This window comes from Pelophylax lessonae (assembly GCF_965119305.1).
Source record: "Pelophylax lessonae genome assembly, chromosome: 3".
NCBI lineage: Eukaryota > Metazoa > Chordata > Amphibia > Anura > Ranidae > Pelophylax > Pelophylax lessonae.
The window spans coordinates 285,781,870-285,806,717 of record NC_138770.1 but is presented as its reverse complement, the minus strand read 5'-3'; the positions used below and the strand labels follow the sequence as shown (position 1 = coordinate 285,806,717).

The window sequence follows — 24,848 nt, the reverse complement described above, 5'->3', positions numbered from 1 at the left end:
GATGACTGAAGTCAAGTATAAGGTATCCCACCTGTCAGAGGCACACAGGCTGATGCCTATGCCTGAGTACTGCAGTCCAGATCGCCATTCCTCCAGCTTCCACGGGCTGTACAGCACTGTTTTGTGGCACGGACCGCATGCGGCCCGCCAGGGTCCTGTACCGCAGGCCAGGCTTATCACCATCCAGGGTGAAGTTTGTGGGGCCGATGCACTCCCGCAGGCCGCTAGGCCGAATACAGCATCCCGCAGGCTGCTGCTAGCCGCCGCTATCCTAACAGGCCGCCGCCATTGTCTTGCAGATCACACGAGGCCGCCATATTGGCATAGCCTCGTGTCTCCAGCATGGGGGCGGCCATGTTTGAGGTGACCAAACACCTCGTGGAGCCAGGGGGAGGCGCCGGAAGGCGTGTTAAGGGGCGGAGCCGCCTCCTTTACCCAGGAAAAAGGGCCAAAGACTTCCTGTCTGTAACAGGACAGCACTGAGCAAGCTGATAGAAAACTTCTGTGCATCAGGGATGAGCCTTGGGGTCTCTCTCTCTCTGTGGGGTCCAAAAAGGCAGGTAACACTGAGGGGCGCTGTTGCGCTGGGGGATTACAAAAAAAAATAAGTTTTTTACTTTGTCATTTTTTTTTTTTTTGTCGCTGGCAAATGTCTTATATAATCATTGACCCTGCCGCATATGTATTCCCACCTGATCCCCTCGAGGTGGCCGCAGGACCCTCCAGTACCCCACTTGTTTTTAATGCATTATCGGCAGTTTTGGAGTCTTTGGTATCCCGGGTGGAGGTGGCCTGTCAGGGACGGGGGTCAAGAAGCGACCCCCGCCTACCCCTATTTTTTTATCTGATACTTCAGATACGGATTCGGAGCTGGTCAATGCAGCTGCAGGTCCCTCTTATGGGGCTGTTGTCTCAGGTAATGTCTCCTCAGCAGTGAGGAGAACGTTTCTGCCTCCGCCATAGCACAAGAGTGGTGGATGCACTAGTTGTGTCCGTCCGGGAAACCTTTAGTCTTGAGGTTATACCGGCAGAGGTAGCTGAGACTGAGATTCCTTTTTGGTACTTGTTAGCCTACCAAAAGGGAGAAGGATTTTCCTTTACCCAAATGGGGTCGTTTTGAAACGAACCCCTGCTATTTCCAAACGCATGGCTAGGCGCTATTCGTTTGAGGAATCCCTCTTTAAAGGATAGACGGTACCACCTGTAGTGGACTCCCCAATTTCCAAATAAAGCCACCGTTATCCCGTTGGAGGACGCTGCGTCCTTTAGGGATCCGGTGGATCGAAAAAGTGGAAGCGGAATCCCGCGTCATTTTTTCCCTGATAGGGTCAACCCTTAGGTCAGTGGTTGCCATTTAGTTTGGTTGAGATTATAAAGGATCTCACTGGGGGCAAGAGCACTGTCTTGCCACAGACTGTTAGGATAAGAGGACCTTGTAACTAACGAAGACCTTCCTTTTCTGCTCATAAAGAGTTTGTTCGTTCCGCGAGGGCGGGCGATAAGGCGAAACCCTCCAAAGCCCCTTCAGAGGGTTTTCAAAGGGCGCTGGTCGGCTAAACAAAAAGTCCGGCTCAGCCAAGCCTGAAGAATACAGCCTGATGCGCCCCTACCCATCTCTGGGGTGGGGGGATGTCTTCACCGGTTTCCGGATCCATGGCTTGCCAGAACCCCGGACTAAGGGGTTCGCGAGGTCATATGGTCAGGATACAGGATCGAGTTTCGATCACTTCCACCGGTGCGATTCTTCCCTTCTAACATTGAACGGTTTCAGGGGTTCTATTCGAACCTGTTCGCAATGCCCAAGAAAGAGGGCAAGGTGCGTCCAATTTCTGGACTTGGGGAAAAATGGAGTCCATCCGAACAGTGGTGGCCTCCCTGCATCAGGGGGATTTCCTGGCGTCCATAGACATTTAGGAGGCCTATCTTTAGATCCCCATCATCGCAGGACATCAGCGTTTTCTTCGCTTTCCCAAAGATCATCCCTGGTTCCCACCAGGAGACTGAACTATCTGGGCCTAATGTTGGATACATCCTGGGCAAGAGAGTTTCTCCTTTCGGAGAAACTCCAGAAGGTTCATTCAACGATTCGGATGTTGCTGTCCGTCAATTGGCTGGGACTGATGGTGGCCTTCTTAGAGGCAGTACCGTACACCCAGTCTCATACCCGAATTCTCCTGAAGGAGATTCTTTTCTAATGGAATCAGAATTCCGATTCCCTGGACAATCGGATCCGGTTGAGCGAGCGGACCAGGGAGTCTCCGATGCTCAACCAGGGGAAGTCATTCCTTCCGATAGTATCTAGGTTACCAATAAGGGTATCGGAACTGAGAGTGATCAGATTTTGTCTGATTTACTGGACCGAGCAGCTCTAGAGAGGCAGATTATTTCAGCCATCAGATTCTGGATCAAGGGGTATGGCCTCTTCATCCAGAGGTTTTTCACTAACTGTCCCTTCATTGGGGCACCCCGGATGTGGATCTGTTGGCACCTTGGCTCAACAGGAAGGTGCGGAGGTTTGTAGCTCGCACCCGCGATCCTCTAGCGGACGCAGCAGAAACGCTGATCGCCCCCTGGGGGCAGTATCAGCTACGGCATGCCTTCCATCCTCTCAAGTTACTGCGGGAACTTCTTCGCAGGATAGAGGTGGAGGGAATTCCAGTTATTCGGACTCACTTTTTGTGATCACGGATAGCCCTAGAAGGGGGTTGCCTGTGTCTGCCGCGACCATATCTAGATGGACCAGTCAGACGGTGGTACAGGCTTATTCTATTAAGGGTCGGGATCCTCCGTTCCCTGTTAAGGCGCACTCTACTTGGGCGCCTAGTGTTTCCTGGGTCTTCCGCCATCGGGCGTCAGCGATCCAGGTTTTCAAGGCGATGACTTGATCGTCGGTTCATACCTTTACATCATTTTATAAAGTTGATGTGATGGCATCGTCAGATGCCTCTTTTGGCCGCAAGGTTCTGCAGGCCGCAATCTGAGGAGACTGTTGGTCTACCTCAAGGGTTTGTTGGGTTTTTCACTTAGGTCTCATCTTTTTGCTCGATGAGTCCTTGATGCTTCTGGTTGGCTCCGGTTGGGCCTTCTGGATTTTGATTTCTGTTATCCCACCCCTCATTTGTGGTACTGCTTTGGGACGTCCCGAGTTGTTATTAATCAACGAGGACTACGTCTGTCAATGAGCGACAGAGAAAAATGGATTTTTGTAAAATCTTACCGTAAAATCCTTTTCTCTTAACTCATTGACAGACCTAGTACCCGCCCCTCTGTTTTTGAGTTGGGTTGGGTTAAATTCTCTAAACACTGCTTTGTGACATAACTGATTTGCTGTAGCAGGAAGTGAGAGGATATACCCTCTGGGACTGCCCCTAGGGTGTGGCCAGAACGTTTTCTTTCCTGTCTAGTCCTACTCCTGTAGAGGGCAGTATAACCCGAGTTGTTATTAATCAACGAGGACTACGTCTGTCAATGAGCTTAAGAGAAAAGGATTTTACGGTAAGATTTTACAAAAATCCATTTTTATGTATATTATGATTTATTATGATGTCTCTGTTTTTTTTTTTTTCGCCCTTTTTCTCTCTCTCCCTATTCAGGACCCCCTTGAATTGCACTGGGTGGGTTTTTTTTTTTTTTCTCCTTTTTTGTGTGACACGATGCAATAGGGCACGTAGTGAGTTTTGTTTTTCATAACGCTGGTTGTGTTTCTTCTTGTCACTGTTACTGTGACCATTTATAGCTTTGAATTACAAAGCTGTCTTTCTCTTTTTCACTCCTCCCCCTTTTTTTTTTCTCTATTAGTGTGACACGATGTAACAGGGCACGTAGTGAGTCTTGTTTTTTATAACACTGGTTGTATTTTTTCTTTCCACTGCTATTGAGACCACTCATAGCTTGGAATCACAAAGACGTCCCTTCCCCACTCCCCCCCCCTTTTTTTTTTTTTGATGACACAATGCAATAGGGCACTTAGTGAGTTTTGGTTTTTAATAACACTGGTTGTGTTTTTTCTTGTCACTGCTACTGTGATCACTTATAGCTTTGAATTGCAAAGCCGTTTTTTTCCTTTTTTTTTTTTTCCCTTCTATTAATCCTAATGTATTAGAGTACTGCGTTTATGATACAGGTTGGTCTTATTTTACTTTATGAAATATATGTAAACAGGGGGTCATGGGGGAGTTAATGTTTTTTTTGTTGTGACTATAATTGTATGTTGTAAAAAATTAATAAAGATATACAGGTCCCTCTGAAAAAATTAGCATATTGTGATAAAGTTCATTATTTTCTGTAATGTACTGATAAACATTAGACTTCCATATATTTTAGATTCATTACACACAACTGAAGTAGTGCAAGCCTTTTATTGTTGTAATATTGATGATTTTGGCATACAGCTCATGAAAACCCAAAATTCCCATCTCAAAAAATTAGCATATTTCATCCGACCAATAAAAGAAAAGTGTTTTTAATACAAAAAAAGTCAACCTTCAAAAAATTATGTTCAGTTATGCACTCAATACTTGGTCGGGAATCCTTTTGCAGAAATGACTGCTTCAATGCGGCGTGGCATGGAAGCAATCAGCCTGTGGCACTGCTGAGGTGTTATGGAGGCCCAGGATGCTTCGATAGCGGCCTTGAGCTCATCCAGAGTGTTGGGTCTTGCGTCTCTCAACTTTCTCTTCACAACATCCCACAGATTCTCTATGGGGTTCAGATCAGGAGAGTTGGCAGGCCAATTGAGCACAGTAATACCATGGTCAGTAAACCATTTACCAGTGGTTTTGGCACTGTGAGCAGGTGCCAGGTCGTGCTGAAAAATTAAATCTTCATCTCCATAAAGCTTTTCAGCAGATGGAAGCATGAAGTGCTCCAAAATCTCCTGATAGCTAGCTGCATTGACCCTGCCCTTGATAAAACACAGTGGACCAACACCAGCAGCTGACATGGCACCCCCAGACCATCACTGACTGTGGGTACTTGACACTGGACTTCAGGCATTTTGTCATTTCCCTCTCCCCAGTCTTCCTCAGGGTCTGGTCACCTCTTCTCGTTGTGCAGCGTTTTCTGCCACACTTTTTCCTGCCCACAGACTTCCCACTGAGGTGCCTTGATACAGCACTCTGGGAACAGCCTATTCGTTCAGAAATTTCTTTGTGTCTTACCCTCTTGCTTGAGGGTGTCAATGATGGCCTTCTGGACAGCAGTCAGGTCGGCAGTCTTACCCATGATTGCGGTTTTGAGTAATGAACCAGGCTGGGAGTTTTTAAAAGCCTCAGGAATCTTTTGCAGGTGTTTTAGAGTTAATTAGTTGATTCAGATGATTAGGTTAATAGCTCGTTTAGAGAACCTTTTCATGATGTGCTAATTTTTTGAGATAGGAATTTTGGGTTTTCATGAGCTGTATGCCAAAATCATCAATATTAAAAGAATAAAAGGCTTGCACTACTTCAGTTGTGTGTAATGAATCTAAAATCTATGAAAGTCTAATGTTTATCGCTACATTACAGAAAATAATGAACTTTATCACAATATGCTAATTTTTTGAGAGGGACCTGTAATTATAAAAAAAAATACCTCTATCACTCCACACTGAAGGGTCAGGAAGCGAAGAGAACTCCCGGAGAACTGTGTTATGCCACAATGGGCTAAAATCATGTATTGGAGGGCAGCTCAGTCTGTCGAGCACGACCTCCCAGATCCAACTATAATGGTATAATAGAGATTTATGGTCATGTCTCTCCCCCGAACCACGTATACCACGCAATACTAGAGTCAGGGGGTCTGCAGATGGAAGGGACCACCTGGGGCACAGTAGGGTCAGGAAGCGCTCGCCGTCTGTTTTGTCAATATGGTACAGTTGTGACGCCAAATAGTATAGATTAAAGTCCGGCAATGCAACCCCGCCCAAGTTCGAGGGTGTTTTGAGTTTCCACCAGGAGATTATGCCTACAGGAACCCCACACGAACGCCTTTAGGAGGGATTCCAGTTGTTTAAATTGTTTGACAGGTAAATATATCGGGGAGTGGCACAGTACGTAGAGAACCTTAGGAAGGAGAACCATCTTGATTAGGTTCACCCTACCCATCACCCCCAGGGGCAGCCTGGACCACACTTGGGTCTTATACTTAATGAGTTGAAAAAGAGGTTGAATATTATCCAATACATAATCCTGGTGATGCACAGTAATGTGGACCCCCAGGTATTTAATACGTGTAACGCATTAAAGAGTAAGGGTCGCAGGGTTCATATCAGCAGGGTGTTCATTTAGAGGGAGGATATTTGATTTGTAGGCCGGAAAACCTACCATAGCGTTCTATCAGAGATAGAGCTGTCAGTAGGGAAGACTGAGTCCTCCAGATATAACAGTGTATCGTCAGCATACATGCTGATTTTTTTCTTTGAGGGACCCCCGTCGCAATCCATGTATGTCGGGATGGGCCCTGATTGCATTGGCCAATGGCTCCGCCGCTAGGGCATAGAGCAAAGGGGATAAAGGGCACCCCTGTCGGTTTCCCCTAGAGAGCGGGAACTTCGTAGAGGTCCATCCATTGGCCAGAACCTTCGCCACTGGCGCACTATAAAGTAATTGTACCCATTTTATAAATTTGGGTCCAAAGCCATAACCCTACAAACATTTCCACAAGAAGGACCACTCCACCTAGTCAAAGGCCATGGCCGTGTCCAGCGTCACCACAACTCTCCTACCCGGATTCTCATGCTCAGCTTGTAAATTCATAAACAATCCGCGGAGGTTAAAGAGGTATTCCGGCCTGGCATAAAGCCAGACTGGTCAGTGTGTATTAGCAAAAGGATAACTTGATTAAGTCGGAGCAACAGTATCTTGGCCAAGATCTTCACATCCACCTAACAGGGAGATGGGAAGGTAAGATTGCAACAAGTGAGGGTCCTTGGCCGCCTTGGGAATCAAGACTATCAAAGCCTCTCGCATGGATGGTGGTAAGGTGGATTCCTCAAACAGGTAATTGAATAAGTAGAGGAGTTTTGGGAGGAAAAAATCTGAATAGTGAGCATAGAATTCAGCAGGAAGGCCATCTAAGCCAGGAGTTTTGGATCTAGGAAACTTGGCCACGGCCTCCGCGATTTTATCCACAGTGCAGTGGTGCCTCCAGGAGCTCAATCTGTGCAGCCAATAGTTGGGGAAACTCTACGTCCTGCAGAAACGCATGCATGTCGGTATGATCATCAGGGGGCCTGGAAGTATAAAGTCAACTAAAAAAGGATCGGAAATTGCTCCGTCACCTCCCCCGGGTCCATCAATGGAGCACCCGAAGCAGTCCGAAGGGTGATGACCACCAACGGCCTGTCCTCGCAATGCACCAGGTACGCGAGCAACTTACCAGCCCACTCCCCATGTTCAAAGAGTCTTTGCTTTTGGAAAAAAGAGTTTCGTCTTTGCCCTCTCATAATCCAACTGAGACACCACTCTCGAGGTCAGCTTATATTGTGAAGCAGTTGCCGGGGTAAGGTCAGCCAAATAGGCCCGTTCAGCCGACGACAGATTATCTGTTGCCCGAGAGTAAGCCTCAGCGGAACCAGTTTTGATAGCTTTAACCTGGGATGTCAGTGTGGCCCTAGCAAATAGTTTAAACGCCTCCCACACCGCCGCCGGGGAGGCAGTGTTCTCATTATCCGCGTAAAATTGGCTCCACCTGTCATCCAAGGCGTTCCCCTCCGACAACAGGGAGAGCCACACCGGATTAAGTCTCCAAGCCGGCGGCGGCCTGCTATGTTGTAAGGTAAGTATCACCCAATACGGGCAATGGTCTGAGAGAGTCCTAGGGGAGAATCCTGCCGTTGCCAATCTAGGGAGTAAGGTCCTGGATATTAAAATAAGATCTATGCGGGACATTGAATGATGCGCTGCCGAAAAACATGAGTAATTTTGTTGTAAGGGGAATTTAGTCCGCCAGGTGTGCACCAACCCAAATCCTTCAATCATACGGGCGAAGCGAGTGCTTGATGCCGGGGCCTGCGATTGGGGGTTAGCATTCATCCTATACAAAGGGTTCAATACAGTGTTAAAATCCCCAAGCCAAACCTCCGGCAGCGCCGGATTTTGTGCCATATAGGTAAAGCCCTCCAAAAAAATGGTGTTCGAAAAGGGGGGGGGGGCACATAGAAAGCCAATATGTTCCCCAAAAATGGAGGCATGTATAGAAACAAACCTGCACAGAGGGTCGGTGCAAGATCCCAGAAGCTGAAAGTGGACCGACTTAGCCACAAGAATTGCTACGCCTCTGGAATGGGAGGTGAACGCAGAATGATGCATTCAGCCAATCCAGGGGCGTTTAAGCGATAACTGCATGCAGCCCTCCAAATGGGTCTCAACCAATATCAAGATATCCACCCGTAATTTTTTAAGGTGAGCGAAGACAGCAGTCCGCTTAATCTTATGCCGCATACCCCTGACATTCAATGTCAGCAATTTCAAATTGGCCATGGATGAGTTAGTAGACATTTAAGGGCTAGTGCCTCTAGGATCTCGATATCTCCCCCACAGCAGCAATCAGCAATATATAAGAGCGAGTACAGCATAATAAAGAAGACATTGTAGGAGAGTACACTGTAATACCTCATACTACTATCAGAGACAGCTTTCCAAGCCTTGCACATTATAAGAACTTGCACAGTCCGATAAACTTTATCACCCTGCCCTGCACCAACCCCAACTTGTGCGGGCCTGGATCCCAAAACACCCTCGCAAAAAAGGCCCTGAAGTGTTCATAGCTATAAGAAGGGATACCTGGACATACCAAAAAAAAAACGAGTTCAAATCAAGGCAGAACAGTACAGGGGTAGTAACGGTAAGCCAGGAAAAAAAACAGGAGAAAAAACAAAACTGCTTGTGCACCTGACCGGAGCAGATGGTGGGAGCGAAAAAAATCACTGGGCGGCAAAGCCTATTATTGGAACCGAAATGCTCCGTCAGCAGACAATTCAAGGTTTGTTCTCACGGTTCACGATAGGAGGGGGGAGATGAAAAATGAGGATGATACATTTCCTGGAGCCAGGGCTCCCTGCACCACCAGAGATATAAACACTATCTTCAGTTAGGTAGCAGGCAGTAAAAAAGGAACGAGACTCCCATAATACAGTAGAGGGGGGTCCCACCAGGATAGGCAGCCGGGGAGTGGGAATAATGCAGAAATGACAACTAAAGGTGTGTAGTGGCCATCAGCCACGGGTCTCCAGATGTTCCAGCCAGGAGATAGCCGATTCTGGATCATCGAAAAAGTGAACCCGGTCCTCACCCTCCACCCGAAGGTGAGCCGGGAACATCATTGCATACTTAAGGTGCTTGACACGTAGTCTGCGCTTCGCCTCCAGGAAGCCCTTGCGTCTCCTCTGGACCTCTGCTGAGAAGTCCGGAAAGATTGCAACTCTACCATTGCCAAGTGGGATATTCCCCTTCTCTCTTGCCAGGCGTAGGATCGCATCTCTATCCTTGTAGTTTAGAAATTTGGTTATAAAGGTGTGTGGGGGTGCTCCCCTGCGGCGGTTGACGCCCCGACAGGCGATGCGCTCACTCCACCACAAAAATGGGTGAGGACTCCCCCCTCCCATATGTTTGAATCAGCAATTGTTCAAGATGGGTAGAGGGGTCAGCACCTTCCACCCCCTCAGGCAAACCAATAAAGCACAGATTACAGCGGCGCAATCTGTTCTCCATATCATCCTGTTTCTGGAGGATTTGACTTACCTGGAGCTGCAGTCTGTCAGTGGAGTTCTGCAAGGGGGGGGATGGAATCCTCCACTCCACAAATCTTCTGCTCTGTCTCAGTGACCCTTGCGTTCAGTGTCTGCATGTCTTATCTTATCAAGGAGATGTCAACCTTCACTTCTTCAATTTTTGTTGTCAAGGTTGCCTGGCAAGCCGATATGGCCTCGAGTACTCTGGCCGTGTTTGTGCCCGCAGCCATCCCCACCTCCTGGCTCTGCTCGGCGCCATCTTGAGAAGAGGCCTCCTTGTCCTGCCGGCTGTATTTTTCCAGCTTAGCCGCCGGATCCGAGGCTTTTTTAGGCGGAGATATGGCGCTACAGTGTCCGAGGATCGTGAGGTGTCAGTGTGAAAAGTTATATGCCCCTGGGGAAGCAGGATCGTGGGGTAAGGATAATGGTCTGACGTAGCTCCGGTCACTTGCGACTTACAGCATGCCGCTCCAGGCCACACCCTGAGTCTCCGACTTTTAAAGACCCCTTTTACAGGAGAGCTGAGACTTTGGTCCGCCACATGTTTACTGTGGCCGGTTTGGTCCTTAGGCCAGTGTTCACCATAGCATTGGTGTCCCAGACTTGAACGAAGTGGGCAAAGCTTTTGCACCAGGATCTGGAGGGGGAACAGTTTCCCATTGCCCTTGCGAGATGGCGGACCAGTATGTCCAGGGGTTGCATTTTGTCTGTGGTGTCCCTCTGCATGCGGCTCCTTTAGTTTCTAGGCTATCCATGACAGTGGTCCTTCAGCGCAGGATATGGCTGAAATGCTGGTCTGCGGACCAGTCTTCCAAAACAGCCTTATCTGTTCTCCCCTTTTTGGGGGATCGCCTGTTTGGATCTTCGTGGATGATATTATTAAGGGTCTTACAGCAGGGAAGAGTACTGTCCACAGGCTGCCAGGGGCGAGGAGTCTTGTCACAGAGAGTGGGATCTTCCAGACCTGCAGACAAGCCCTCTTCTGCCTGAAGGGGCGCCCTCACCCGTGTCTGAGGTGGGGAGATGTCTTCGCTTCTTTCCAAACCCATGGACCTCCCTAATTCAAGACCGGTGGGTCCACGAGCTGATCGGGTCCGGCTACATGATCAAATTTTGGTCCTATCCTCCAGTCATGTTCTTTCCTTCCAGTCTGTGTTTGACCCCAGACCACCTGCAGAGTCTCTTAAGGGCGGTGCAAGACTTTATACTACAAGGGATGATTGTTCCGGTTCCTAAATTGTAACGTTTTCAAGGTTTCTATTCAAACCTCTTTACATGTCCCAGGAAGGAAGGCAAGGTATGTCCAATCCTGGATCTCAAGGCTTTGAACTGCATGTGCAGGTACAAATGTTCTGAATGTTGTCCATTCATACAGTAGTGGCATCCCCACATCAAAGGACACTTACCTTCACATTCCAATATATGTCGATCATCAGCGTTTTCTCCGCTTGCCATGGGGGAGGAGCATGATCGATCAATTCATGGCATTACCCTTTGATCTCACCTCAGCTCCTCGGGTATTCACAAAAGTGTTGGCATTGTAGTGGCAGGATTGCTGTACTGGGTACCTGGACTATCTTCTTCTGCGACTGCTCTAAAGGACAACCTGGATATTACTGTGCAGACTCTGTTGGAGTTCGGCTGTAAATTGAACTTCCAAATATCTGCTCTGGTTCCGTCCACTGAGTTTGACGATCTGGGTCTGACTCTGGACTCGGCTTCAGGCCTTTGTGTTTTTTTTCCAGGGATAAAAAAAAAAAAAAAAACTCCAAAGCTGCAGGATGCAATTCGGCTCCTGTTCAGCAGTCAGTCTTCTTTCAGGATTTGCATGCGGGCACTGTGCCTGATGGTGTCTACCATAGAAGTGGTTCCATTTGCACAGTTCCACTCAAAGCCTCTGCAAAGGGAGATTCTTGCCAAGTGGTATAAGGATCCACAGTCTCTAGATAATCTGATCCTGTTGAGCCGGGATTAGAGAGGGTCCCTGCTATGGTGGCTTTGCTCTCCAGCGCTTCAACAGGGCAAATCCTTCCTTCCCCTGTACTGGACGGTGGTCCCCGCAGTTGCCAGCCTTTCTGGGTGGGGAGGTGTATTGGGCACGGCTGTGCTCAACGCGTCTGGACTCTTGGGAAATCAAGACTAACGATCAATATACTGGAACTTTCCGGCGGTAAGATTTGTCTGGCTCATTGGACAAATCGCCTTCAGGAGTGCCACGTAAGGATTCAGTCAGACAATGCCTCGGCTGTGGCGTATGTCTATCACCAACAGGGCACAAGAAGTGTCCTCGTAGCTCAGGAGGTAGCCGGCATTCTAGGTTCAGCTGTGTCTCCGGTGGAGAATTCCCGAGGTGGATCTGTTGGCCTTTCATCTCCACAGGAAGGTACAGATAATTGTGACAAGGTCTCGGGATCCTCTGGCCGATATCGGACTCACTGGCATTTCCTTGGGGCCAGTATCTTCGGATATACGCCTTTCTCCCTCTGAAACTTCTGCCGAGTCTCCTGCGAACGATCGAGGCAGAATTGATCCGGTCATCCTAGTGGCTCCAGACTGGCCTCGCCGGTCTTGGTACGCCGATCTGGTACGGTTGGTCACCGATGCCCCTTGGAGACTTCCTCTCCTAGAAGATCTATTAGCCTAAGGGCCAAACTTCCATCCTGCTTTATAATCGCTGGCTTTAAAGCCAGATGTTGGAGGATAGGGGCTTGTCTGAATTGGTGATTCCCACGTTGTGAAAGGCAAGAAAATCTTTCTCTAGGAAGATTTTAGCATTGTGCTTAGAAGACATACTTTGCGTTGTGTGAGTCTCTAGGGGTTCATCCCCGTTCCCTTTCAGTGGCTCGGATTTTGGCATTCCTCCAATGAGGTGTTGAGCAGCACCTGGCCTTGAGTACCGTCAAGGGCCATGTTTTTGGCCTTGGCGTTCTTTTACTGTCCTTTTTGGCTATGCTTTTTTTTGGCTCGCACCTTTATTCAGGGGGTTTGCCATTTGGCTCCCCCTGTACGGTCTGTTACCTCAGTGGGATCTCAGTTTGGTGCTATCGGTTCTCTAGTACCGCCTTTAAAAAATATTTGCGAGTTTCCTCTGCTACATTTTCCCAGAAGGTGGCCTTTTTGGTGGCTAAGAAGGTGTCGGAGCTAGTGGCGTTGTCTTGTAGTTCACCTTACCTGGTGGTTCACAGAGATAAAGTGGTGCTTCACCCTTGTAAGTCATTCCTTCCTAAGCCTAAACATCCGAAGGAGATTGCCTTGCACTCTCTGGATGTGGTTTGGGCTTTCACGGTGTCATTTAGGAAATCAGCCTTACTATTTGTCCCTATGGATGGACGTCGCAAAGGGTTGGTTGCGTCTGCCGTGACCCTTTCTGAATGGACAAGGTGGGGGGTGGTGCAGGCCTTTTCCATCGAGGGTCAGGTTCATCCGTTCCCTGTTAAGGCGCAATCTACACGGGCGCTTAGTGCCTCCTGGGCCTTCCACCATCAGGCGTCAGTGGTGCAGGTTGGCAAGGCAGCCAGTTGGTCGTCTGTGCACACTTTCACAAAATTTTATAAACTAGATTTTCTGGCATCTGCTGATGCTGCGTTTAGGGCACATCGTTTTGCAGGCCGCTGTTTGAGAGGATTAGTCCTCTTTTATGGTGTATGTTTATTTTTTTTTTTTTTCAGGTGAGCTCCTGTTGTTCCTGGTTGAGCTCCATGTTACCTGGTTGGCTAGGTTTGGCCTTTATGGATTTTTTTCTGCTGTTTTTTTTCCCACCCCTCATGTTTAACACTGCTTTGGGGCGTCCCAATGGTAAAGAAGATTCTGGAGCCGTCAGTCAATGAATGAAAGAAAAAATCAGATTTCTCTTTTATTCCCTATAGGACACAGCTCCATGTCTCTCTCTTCAGGAGTAGGACTAGGCGGAAACAATTTTGGGTAGGCCCCTGAGGCAGTCCCAGAGGGTATACTATCATTTCCTGCTATAGGACTCTGTTTTTTCTGCTTAGTCAGGAGTAGGGATCTGGCTCTCTGCTGGGATCTGCGGCTCCGGCATTCTTTCCCTTTTAACCACTTGCCTACTGGGCACTTAAACCCCCCTCTTGCCCAGCCCAATTTTCAGCTTTCAGCGCTGTCGCATTTTGAATGACAATTGTGCAGTCATGCAACACTGTACCCAAATTAAATTTGTATCATTTTTTTTCAAACAAATGAGCTTTCTTTTGGTGGTATTTAATCACTACTGGGGTTTTTACAGCTTCTTATAAAGTTTTGCAAACCGGTAATTTTTCTCCTTCATTGATGTGCGCTCATGAGGTGGCACTGATCGGCCCTGATAGGCACTGGTAGGCTGCACTGATAGGCAGCACTGATGGGCACTAATAAGGTGGCACTGATAAGGCAATGGCAGTGATGGATGGCAATGATGGGCAGCACTGAAGGGCACTGTTAGGTAGTGCTGGCGGGCACTAATAGGTGGCACTGATGGGCAATGATAGGCACTGGTAGGGGACACTTATGATGTGGCACTGATAGATTGCACTGGCGAGCACTGATAGGTGACACTGGTAGGTGGCGCTGGTGGGCACTGATAGGTGGCACTAGTGGGCACTGCCAGATGGCGCTGGTGGGCACTGGTAGGTGGCGCTGGTGGGCACTGGTAGGTGGCACTTGGGGCACAAATTGTCCCTCTCCTCTGCGGGACTGATATCCCTCTGACAGCAGCCGTCGATCGTTGTTTTTTTCTCCTCACACTGACAGTGAGAGGAGAAAAAAACAGCTGATCGCCAGCTGCTGTTTACTTTAGATGATCAGCTGTCATTGGCTGACAGCTGATCACGGGGTAGGAGGGCGGGTTCGCCCCTGGTCTCCGATCTGGGATCAGGCGAGTCTCATGGAGTCTCGCAGGGAGCGCGCAGGCCGCTTGTTGCTGAGAGGACGTCATTGTTCGCCTTCCCAGCAATTCAGAATGACGGCTACAGTGTGGAAGCCAAGTAGTTAAATGGAATTTTTTACTTTTTCTTTATTACTTTTGTTTCTGTGTGAACTTCAATCAACCTGTTTCTGTGTAAACTACAATCAACAGCCAGACTGGGCGACGCACTGGATATCCTAGAATCCTTATGGTCTTCCCAGTCTGGCCTGCGAGTGCGACCCAACTATTAGCTCCACACTAGGTTGGCTGCGACATACCCCACTGGACGGGGTTTGGCCAGCGAGTGAAACCTCTCACGAGGTCGCAAAGGCCTGGTCACGATCAGAGTCACAGCGTACCTTGGGCCGCAGCACCCCCATTCCAAGATGGCGCGGTGGATTGCTGGGATTGGTGCCCGCCTTATGCAGTGGTGTGGTGAGTAGTGTCCCCCCTCCTTTCTTTTGAAATGGCTGGGATGGTTGTGGGCCCTCCCTGGGGATGATAGACCCCCTCCTGTGTCCTCTCTCCACTCACCTTCTCCCCCCCCCTCTCCCTAACGTGGTTCCCCTGCCTTTTAAGGGGCACGAGTGTAATTTTGGGTGGGGGGGTTTCTCTGGTGTTGGGCCTGAGAGCCCAACACCAGAGGGGTGGGTGTCACTGTCGGCTGCATTCTTCCCTGGGGTCCAGGGTCCTGTCCAACACCGCCATTTTGCCATGGATGTTGCATTCCCAGCTTTGGCGGCCATGTTTGTGTAGTCCAGCGGCCATGTTGGTTTCCCATTGAGAATAGCGGCAGCCATTTTCTTGTAGTCCGAGTGCGGTGATGTTCTGTGGGGGCCTCTAGTTTCGGTGTCGGAGCTTCCTCTTGCTCTTTCATTGCAGTGTGGCAGGCTGTTTGGCACTCTCCAGCTCAGGGGTGGTGAGTCTCTGTGGGTATATGGTCCTTCCTCTGCTATACAGCGCCACGGGTGCACTGATTCTTGTGGTGCTCCAGCGGTGCGTGGGGGCGGTTTATTTTAAAATTTTAAAAAACCCTTTCGTGCACGGCGCGGCTCCAATTAACCATGGAGCCTCTGGAGTTTTTATCACCACCGGACCCATTCCTGGAAGCTGCGGGACCCTCCCGGTCTCAGTCTGCCCTAGCAGCCATGATGGCAGCCCTGCAGTCACTTGTATCCAAGGTAGATATGGCCCTGCAAAGGAGGCCTAGCAAGAAGCGCCCCCCGCCTTCACCTGTATCATCTGCCTCCTCAGTCTCAGGTGGATTTGGCCGCTGCGGACGAGAGTCAGCCCACTTGGACTGTGTCCATGCACGCTGAGTGCTCTAATAGTGAGAAAGAATCCTCCTCCTCAGCCGTGCATGGAAAAAGGCTGGAGGAGGCATTAATTGTGTCAGTGCAGGAAACCTTAAAGTTGGAGGACTCAGCTGATGCTGAGTCGGCGACACGGACGGGTGCAGTTTGGTACCCACCAGTCTTCCAAGGTGACAAAGGTGTTTCCCTTTCCTGACTATTTTGCCGAAATTGTCACTTTTCAGTGGGGTTCCCCGAAATGCATTGTTGGAATACCTAAGCGTTTCGCTAGGACATATCCTTTTGAGGAGTCTTTCATGAAGAAACTTACGGTTCCACCGTTGGACTCTCAGGTTTCCAGGTTAAATAAGGCCACACTCTTACGGGTGGAGGAATCGCCATCCTTTAAGGATCCTGTGGACAAGAGAGCTGAGGCTCTGGTCTGTTATCTTTTCACCGTGACAGGTTCAATGTTGAGGCCAGTGTTTGCTATCACCTTGTTTTCCCAGACCTTAACAGAATGGGCTAAGATTTTACTCCAGGATCTGGCAGGGGGTCAACACCCTCCTGAACTGGCGGATCAGTTGATCCAGGGGTTACAGTACATTTGTGATGCATCTTTAGATGTGGTCCCCTTGGCCGGCAGGGTATCTGTAACGGCGGTGATTTCTTCGCCTCATGATTTGGGTAAAGTACTGGTCGGCCGACCAGGCTTCTAAAAAGATGCTGAATGAATAAAAATGCAGCGCTAATAAAATAGTATAAAGTGCGAATCATATATCAATGCTTGTATAAAAGCAGTGCAAAAATGTATTAATTATGTGCAAAATTTCACAAATAAAATTAAATATTCACAAAAATTGCAAATATATGTGCAAAATTAGGCAAATAAAGTGCATGCATGTGTATAATAACAAATGACATATACACTTAAACAACTGTGCAGGCATATGTGCATAAATATGCATATATATATTTATATTAGTGCATACGTATTTATATAATAAAGAAAAAATAGTCCATCAAAAAAATGGTTCATGATACATCCACCACAAAGAGCAGAGTGCGAATAAGTCCTCTTTGGATAATCGTAGGTGTATAACCACCACAGATATACAGGTAGATCAGAGGCTTACCAGAAAATGTGGACCCAACCAAGCATACACTTTTTGGGTTATTCAAGTTTTATATGGGAGAGGGATAATCCTTATGCCAGATGTTACAAACCTTCATTACATCTTTTGTCGGAAGCTATATTGATTTCTTTCTGCAGCCAATAGTTAAAAGAAGCCCTTCGTACCTTAAAGATACCACCGAGACTATCAAACTATTGGAGACTGTAGATGTTAGAGGTGACTATTTGATGGCAACCGCAGACGTGTCTTCATTGTACACATGTATCCCTCCTCACCTGGGTTTACAGGCAGTACAATATTTTTGATGAGGGATGGATCTGTGCCTTTTCAGCAATGTCAGTTTATTATGGACCTTTTAGAATTTGCTGCCACCCATAATTACTTTTGGTTCAATGGGTGGTACTATTCTCAATTTAAGGGTGTCGCCATGGGGGCTAAATTTTCCCCTAGTTTGGCAAACCTTTTTATGGCATTTTGGTAGGATGACGTCATCTATGGGGCCCACAGAACAGAATTGGTACATTCTAGCTAGGTACATAGATGGCGTCTTCCTCCTATGAAGCGTCACGAAGGATTCCTTAAAAACCTTTTTCGACGAGTTGAATACAAACCAACATGGCATAGCCTTGTCATATGAGGCAAGTCACACCAATATACATTGTTTGGATTTAGAAATAGAATTGAAGGATCGTTGTTTTTCGTTTAAGACCTATTTCAAACCAACTGATCAAAATAGTTTTATTCCAGTGAAAAGTTGCCATCATAAGAAATGGCTACACTCTGTTCCATGTAGTCAGTTCCTACGTCTTAGAAGGAACTGCTCAGACACTTCAACCTTTCTACAACAATGTAGTATTTTAAAAGAAAGGTTTATTGCTAAAGGTTATGACCATAATATGGTGGAACTTGAAATTTCCAATGCACTTAATGTCGATAGGTCTTTGTTAACAACTAAAACTAAAGGTAATGATGATGGTATTTCAAAATGGGCCTTCTTTACGTCCTATTCTATTCACATAGGCATATATATCAAATTATAAATAGACACTGGGATGTTTTAAAAAAAACAATTGTGTGTTAGATCCGATATTACCAGACAAAGCCAAAGTGATCTATAGAGGAATACTGTCGCTCAAACATAAGATTTCTCCTAATGTCATTAAACCCCCTGTCAAGCTGTCTTTTTTCCATCAGATGACTGGTTACTATCCTTGTAAGAAATGGAACACCTGTCTACACAATACAAGCGTGAGGATAAGGACTAAAAATTTCAGTTCCACAATCACTAATTGCACATACAATTTAAACAGTTCCACACTTGTGTCACCAAATGTGTAGTCTATCTTATAACTTGCCCCTGCAAAAAACAATATGTAGGCATAACCATTCATTCATTTAATATCCAGATGAACTAACACATTGTGAATATTCAAAAAAGGTGATATTAGTCATAATGTGTATAGACATTATCGAGAATGTCCTAACTGTGATCAATGTGGTACAGAATTCAGAATCATCGATCGATATGTTGCCCCATGGATAGGAGGTTCGAAAATCAGAGGAGTCCCCCGTTTGGAGACTTTTTGGATTTATGAACTGAAATCATACTCCCCTAATATATATTTGCAATTTTTGTGATTATTTAATTTTATTTGTGAAATTTTGCATAAGTTTTCACATAATGAATACATTTTGCACTGTTTTTATACATGCATTGATATATGATTCGCACTTTATACTATTTTATTTGCGCTGCATTTTTATTCATTACTTTCCTCAAATTGTGGTTTGTTTTTGCTGTTTGCTGAACATCAAATGTTGGCGCGGTATATATTTACACATTCTAAAAAGGTGCTGACTGATCTACCTTTTGTAGGGGACCATTTGTTCGGTACCTCTGTGGAAGAGATCATCAAGGGCCTTACGGGAGGTAAGAGTACATTACTCCCGCAAGTTGCTAGGGTCAAAAACGTGGTCCTTTTTTCACGGCTCACAAGCGGCCCTTTTGTCCGTCTGGATCGCAGGAAAAGGGTTCGAGATCCACCCGTAACTTTGCAGGAGGCTCCAAGAGACCCTGGAATGGTAAGTCAAAGGCGGGCACCACCGGTTCCACGGACAAGCCTTCCCCAGCCTGAAGGGGCGCCCTCACCCACATCTGGGGTGTGGGGATATCTTTGCCTTTTTCCAGACCCATGGACCTTGCTCATTCAGTACAAATGGGTCCACAAGTTGATTCGGTTCGGTTAAAAGATCGAGTTTTGGTTCTTTCCTTCCAACTTGCGTCTGTCCCACGATCGGCTACAGGGCCTTTACGGAGCAGTGCAGGACCTGTTAGCACAAGGAGTCATTGTGCCGGTTCCAGAGTTCCCAGGAAGGAAAGCAAGATTCGTCCAATCATGGACCCCAGGCTCTGAACCACTTTGTGCGGGTTCAGAAATTTGGGATGGAGTCCATTTGCATGGTAGTAGCTTTCCTCCATCAAGGGGATCTTCTGGCTTCTATCGATCTCAAGGATGCTTACCTTTATATTCCAGTATATGTCGGGCATCAGCGTTTTCTTGGTTTTGTCGTGGGTGAGGAGCACTATCAATTCGTGGCGTTACCCTTTGGTCTTGCCTCCACTCCTCGGGTGTTCACAAAGGTTTTGGCCCCAGTGCTGGCCTTGCCACGACAGAAGGGGATTTTGGTAATTGGTTACCTGGACGATCTGCTTCTGCGTGCAGAGTTTTCTTCGGCTCTAGAAGCCAACTTGGACATCACTGTGCGAGCTCTACAGGAGTTCGGATGGACACTGAATTTTCAGAAATCGGCTTTGACTCCGTCCACCAAGCTGGACTACTTGGGTTTGATGCTGGACTCGGCGTTGGCTCGAGTGTTTCTTCAACAGGCAAAATTTCTGAAGCTACAGGATGCAATTCGGCCCCTGTTGTCCAACCGCTCAGGAATTGCATGCAAGTCCTGGGCCTGATAGTCTCCACCTTCGAGGGGTTCAGTTTGCTCAGTTACATACCAGACCTCTGCAAAAAGATTCTGGGCAAATGGAACAAGGATCCGCTTTCTTTGGACGATCTGATCCTGGTGAGCCATTGTACGAGGGAGTCTCTGGTGGCTCCGTTCCCTGGTGCTTTGCCTGGGAAAATCTTTTCTTCCCCTGCATTGGACTGTGGTCGCCACGGATGCCAGTCTGGTCTGTGTGGGTGGGGAGGTGTCTTGGGAGTGTATTCGGCCCAAGGTGTTTGGACTCGAGAGGAGTTCAGTCTGCCGATCAACATCCTGGAGATTTGGGCGATCAGACTTTCTGTCCCAGTGGACGGATCGTCTGCAGGGACGCCCTGTGAGGATAAAATTGGACAATGCCACGGCGGTGGCATATGTCAGTCATCAACGGGGCACAAGGAGTGCCCTGGTGGCCCGGGAAGTAGCCGGTATCTTGAGGTGGGCAGAACTATATGTTCTGGCCCTCTCTGCTGTGCACATTCCGGGAATAGAGAATTGGCAAGCGGACTATCGGGAACAAAGAACACAGAGGAAAAATGGGAGTGCTTCAAGAGCATACTAAACAAAGGGATTGGCCAGTGCATTCCAAAGGGAAATAAATTTAAAAGAGCAAAACTAAACCCTGGGTGGCTAAACTCCAACATAAAAATTCATATTAATACTAAAGAAAAGGCCTTCAAAAAATGCAAGGCTGAGGGGTCATTGGCAGCATTCAAGCATTACAAAGAGTGTAATAGGAAATGTAAAGGCAAAATCAAGGCCGCTAAAATAGAACACAAGAGACATATAGCGGAAGAGAGTAAAAAAAAACCCAAGAAATTCTTTAAGTATATAAATAGTAAGAAAACGAGGCCAGAACACATTGGCCCTATAAAAGACAACAAAGGGAATCTGGCCACAGAGGACAGAGAGAAGGGGAAAGTGTTAAATAATTTCTTCTCTTCAGTCTTCACAAAAGAATTGGGGGGGGGTTACACTAACCCAGATTGTAATGCTAAACTAAATAATACATCCCAGAAAGTACCCCCATGGCTAACAGAGGATCGACTTGGAACTAAACTAGAGAAACTTAACATAAAGAAATCACCGGGGCCAGATGGCTTGCACCCGAGGGTTCTTAAAGAGCTCAGCCAGGTGATTGCCAGACCATTATTCTTGATCTTTAAGGATAGTCTACAGACGGGTATGGTGCCAGCTGATTGGTAAAAAAGCCAACGTGGTAACAATATTTAAACAAGGGCCGAGATATATCCCAGGTAACTATAGGCTGGTCAGCCTAACATCAGTAGTCTGCAAAATTTTGGAGGGGATGTTAAGGGACTATATACCAGACTTTAGTAATGAAAACGATATTCTTAGTAGTAATCAGCCTGGGTTCATGAAAAATCGTTCTTGCCAGACCAATCTATTAACCTTCTACGATGAAGTGAGTTGCCATCTAGACAAAGGAAAGCCTGTGGATGTGGTGTATCTGGACTTTGCAAAGGCATTTGACACAGTTCCCCACAACCGCTTACTGTACAAACTAAGGTACATTGGTATGAACCATAGGGTGAGTACCTGGATGGAGAACTGGCTCCAGGGGAGAGTCCAGAGGGTGGTGATAAAATAGGGAGTACCCGGATTGGGTGGGTGTGGAAAGTGGGGTCCCCCAAGGTTCTGTCCTGGGACCAATCCTGTTTAATTTATTCATAAACGACCTAGAGGAGGGGATATCTAGCACAATCTCGTTATTTGCGGATTATACTAAACTAAGCATGCCAATATCTTCGATGCAGGATGTGTAAACCTTACAAGCGGACCTGAACAAAATACTGGGGTGGGCAACTACATAGCAGATGAAGTTTAATGTTGAAAAATGTAAAGTAATGCACTTGGGCGTCAGAAACACGAAAGCAAGCTACTCACTAGGGGGGGTATGGTATAGCACATGGTCAATGCGCCCTTCTCTTGTTTTGTCTTTTTTACATCCATTGATGCACTGACGACAGTCTTGGAATTCTTCTTTTTCCGGGTGAAGGTGGCTTTTGGGCGGTGGGGTAGTAAAAAGCGCCCCCCCCCCCCCGCCTTCCACTGCTTCATCTGTCTCCTCAGATTTTTTAATCTGATCTGGCTGCTGCGTATTGGGCCTGCCCTGAGGGGTCTGCGGCCTTGCTCTCTGAGTTCTAAGATAGTGAAAATGATTAGCCACGCACGAAAAGGATCTGGTGGACGTGATTGTGTCTGTGCGTGAGACTTTAAAAAGGGAGGACACAGCTGAAGCTGCGGTGGAGACACCGGTTTCCTTTGGCACTCACAAGCCGTCTAGAGCGGTGAAGGTGTTTCCTTCCTATTTTAACAGATTTGTTGCAACAGAGTGGGAACATCCCTTTATGGTCCCTAAGCCATTCGCAATGAAGGACCCCTTTGAAAAGTACCTCCTTAAGAAGTGGACTTTTCCAACGGTAGTGGATCCACTGGTTTCCAGGTTGAATAAGGCAACCATGATTTCAGGAGCAGCATCGCCGGCTTTTAAAGATCCGGCTGACCGAAAGGTGGAGGCTGTGGCCCGAAGTATGTTCACTGTGTCTGGCTCGGCACTTAGACCAGTCTTTTTCATTGACCGAGTGGGCTAAGCTTTTATGCCATAACCTGGAGGATGAGCAGCTCCCCCATATGCCTTTTGTGGAGCTGGCAGACCAGTTGGTTGTGGAGCTGGCAGACCAGTTGCAGTTTATTTGTGATGCCTCTTTGGATGTGGCTCCCCTGCTTTCTAGACTGTCTGTTTTGGCAGTGGTCCCTAGGCGTGTTGCTCAAATGTTGGTCTGCGGACCAGACCTCTAATTGGAAAAAAAAAAAAAAGCCTTCACTTCTGTTTCAAGGAGATCACCTGTTTGGAGCTACCCTGGATGACATCATTAAGAGTCTCACAGGGGGGAAGAGCGCCTTACACAATCCAGGGGTGGAAAATTGACGTATTATCTCAGTCGGCAGGTATTGAACCAAGGGGAATGGTCCCTTCATCTGGAGGGATTTCATTAGCTGTAACTCTGGTGGGGCACCCCTGAGGTAGATCTGTTGGTGTCTCGGCTCAACAGGAAGGCGAACAGGTTTGTGGCGCGGTCACGGGATCAGCTAGCGGACTCCACAGACGTGCTAGTGGCTTCCTGGGGCCAGAATCGTCTGATTTACGCCTTCCCTCCTCTCAAGCTTCTGCCAAGACTCTTCCGCAGGATTTAGGCAGGAGGAATTCCTTCCATTCTAGTGGCCCCAGATTGGCCTCGCCTGTCTTGGGTATGCCGAACTGGTGCCACTGGCCAATCTTTCATTCTGCTTTACAGTCGCTGGCTTTGACGGCTTGGCTGTTGAAAGCCAGGTACTGAAGGATAGAGGTTTGTCTGGGTCGGTGATTCCCACACTGAAAGCTAGGAAGTCTACTTCTAGGAAGACCTACCATCGTACGTGGAAAGCGTACTAGGAAGACCTACCATCGTACGTGGAAAGCGTACATTTCGTGGTAAGTCACTTGGTGTTCACCCTTGCTCTTTCGGTGACTCGAGTCTTGACCTTCCTTCAACTGGGGGTTGAGCAGAAATTGGCCTTGAATACTATTAATGGCCAGGTGTCGGCCTTGGCGGTCTTCTTTTAACAAACCTTGGCCACACACTCCACCGGTGCAATACCCACTGCCGCCTTGGGATCTCAACTTGGTGCTTCCAGTTCTATAGAAGCCTCCCTTTGAAAATATTCTTGAGATTCCTCTGCTTACGCTATCCCAGAAGGTGGCCTTTTTGGTGGCTATCACCTCTGCATGCAGGGTGTCAGAATTGGCGGCATCCCCCTTATTAGGTTGTTCTTCTCCCCTGTCCATCATTCCTTATAAAAATGGTTGTCTCTGATTACCATCTGAATGACGACATTGTGGACAAATGGATTTTACGGTAAGACACAAATCCCATTTTTTTTTTAAGGTTTTCCTGCAGGAAACAAAAAAAATGCAGTATTCCTTATTCTCCATAACTGGTGCAGTTTAGGTTAATAAAAACTCTACAGTTGTCATTGGCACACTAGAAGTGTCAGTAGCTGTTCTGCTGCTAGGGAGACTTTTGGTAATCAAGTAAACCCTACATCAGGTTTCTTAAATCAAGAAATTTGTTGCTTACAGTCAAAAATATATCCTGTTCACATGGGCACGTAAAACTAACATTGTTACATCTTTTTTTTTCAGAATATAGTCGTTTTGAGGCTAAAATTCATGATCTGAGGGAACAGATGATGAACAGTAGTATCAGCTCTGGATCTGGTTCACTTCGTACAAGCCAGAAACGATCCTTATATGTGAGGTAAGCATCAGCAGTGTTTACTGGTTTGTTTAAGTAACTGAAAGGAAGTTTGGGCAATGTTTCCCGCTTCTTTTTTTTTTTTTTTTTTTTTTTTTTTATAGAAGTATGGCCTTTTTTATTTAGGTTTTTTAAAATTAGCATGTATAGATAGCCCTCTCTCTTACTAGGCTGCCCAGCTAATAAGGCATCTTAGCAGTTTGCAGTTACCTCTACAGAGAACGCTAAATTGAAGTCAAAGAATTCAATATACAGTCAAATAAGACTGTGAGCTAACAACCACCATTTTCCTAATTTTAGCTCTGTTTTTCTGTTACAGTAGCTGGGGAGGGGGGGGGGGGGGTATACAATGTTATCTTGTGCTGTGGGGTCCTTTTAGGTGGATCCCTGAGGTGGCCTCATGCCTGGGTCCTGACTGCATGGCAGCGATTCCGGCCGCCATCTTATGTGTGGGCATTGGCTCTCTGTGTGTAAGGTACAGCGGGCATTTTCTCTGAG

At 47.3% G+C, this 24,848-nt stretch overlaps 1 protein-coding gene across 23 annotated transcripts in view; it reads left to right on the top strand.

Annotated features, from left to right (window-relative positions):
- The window catches only part of DLG1 (discs large MAGUK scaffold protein 1), an 818,929-nt gene that overhangs the window by 636,259 nt on the left and 157,822 nt on the right, over nt 1-24,848 (top strand). For all 23 annotated transcript variants that reach the window (XM_082251441.1, XM_082251439.1, XM_082251438.1 and 20 more), the window contains one exon: nt 24,239-24,353. In XM_082251441.1, the coding sequence (XP_082107567.1) occupies nt 24,239-24,353 (115 nt within the window). The remainder of the gene's footprint in view (nt 1-24,238; nt 24,354-24,848) is intronic.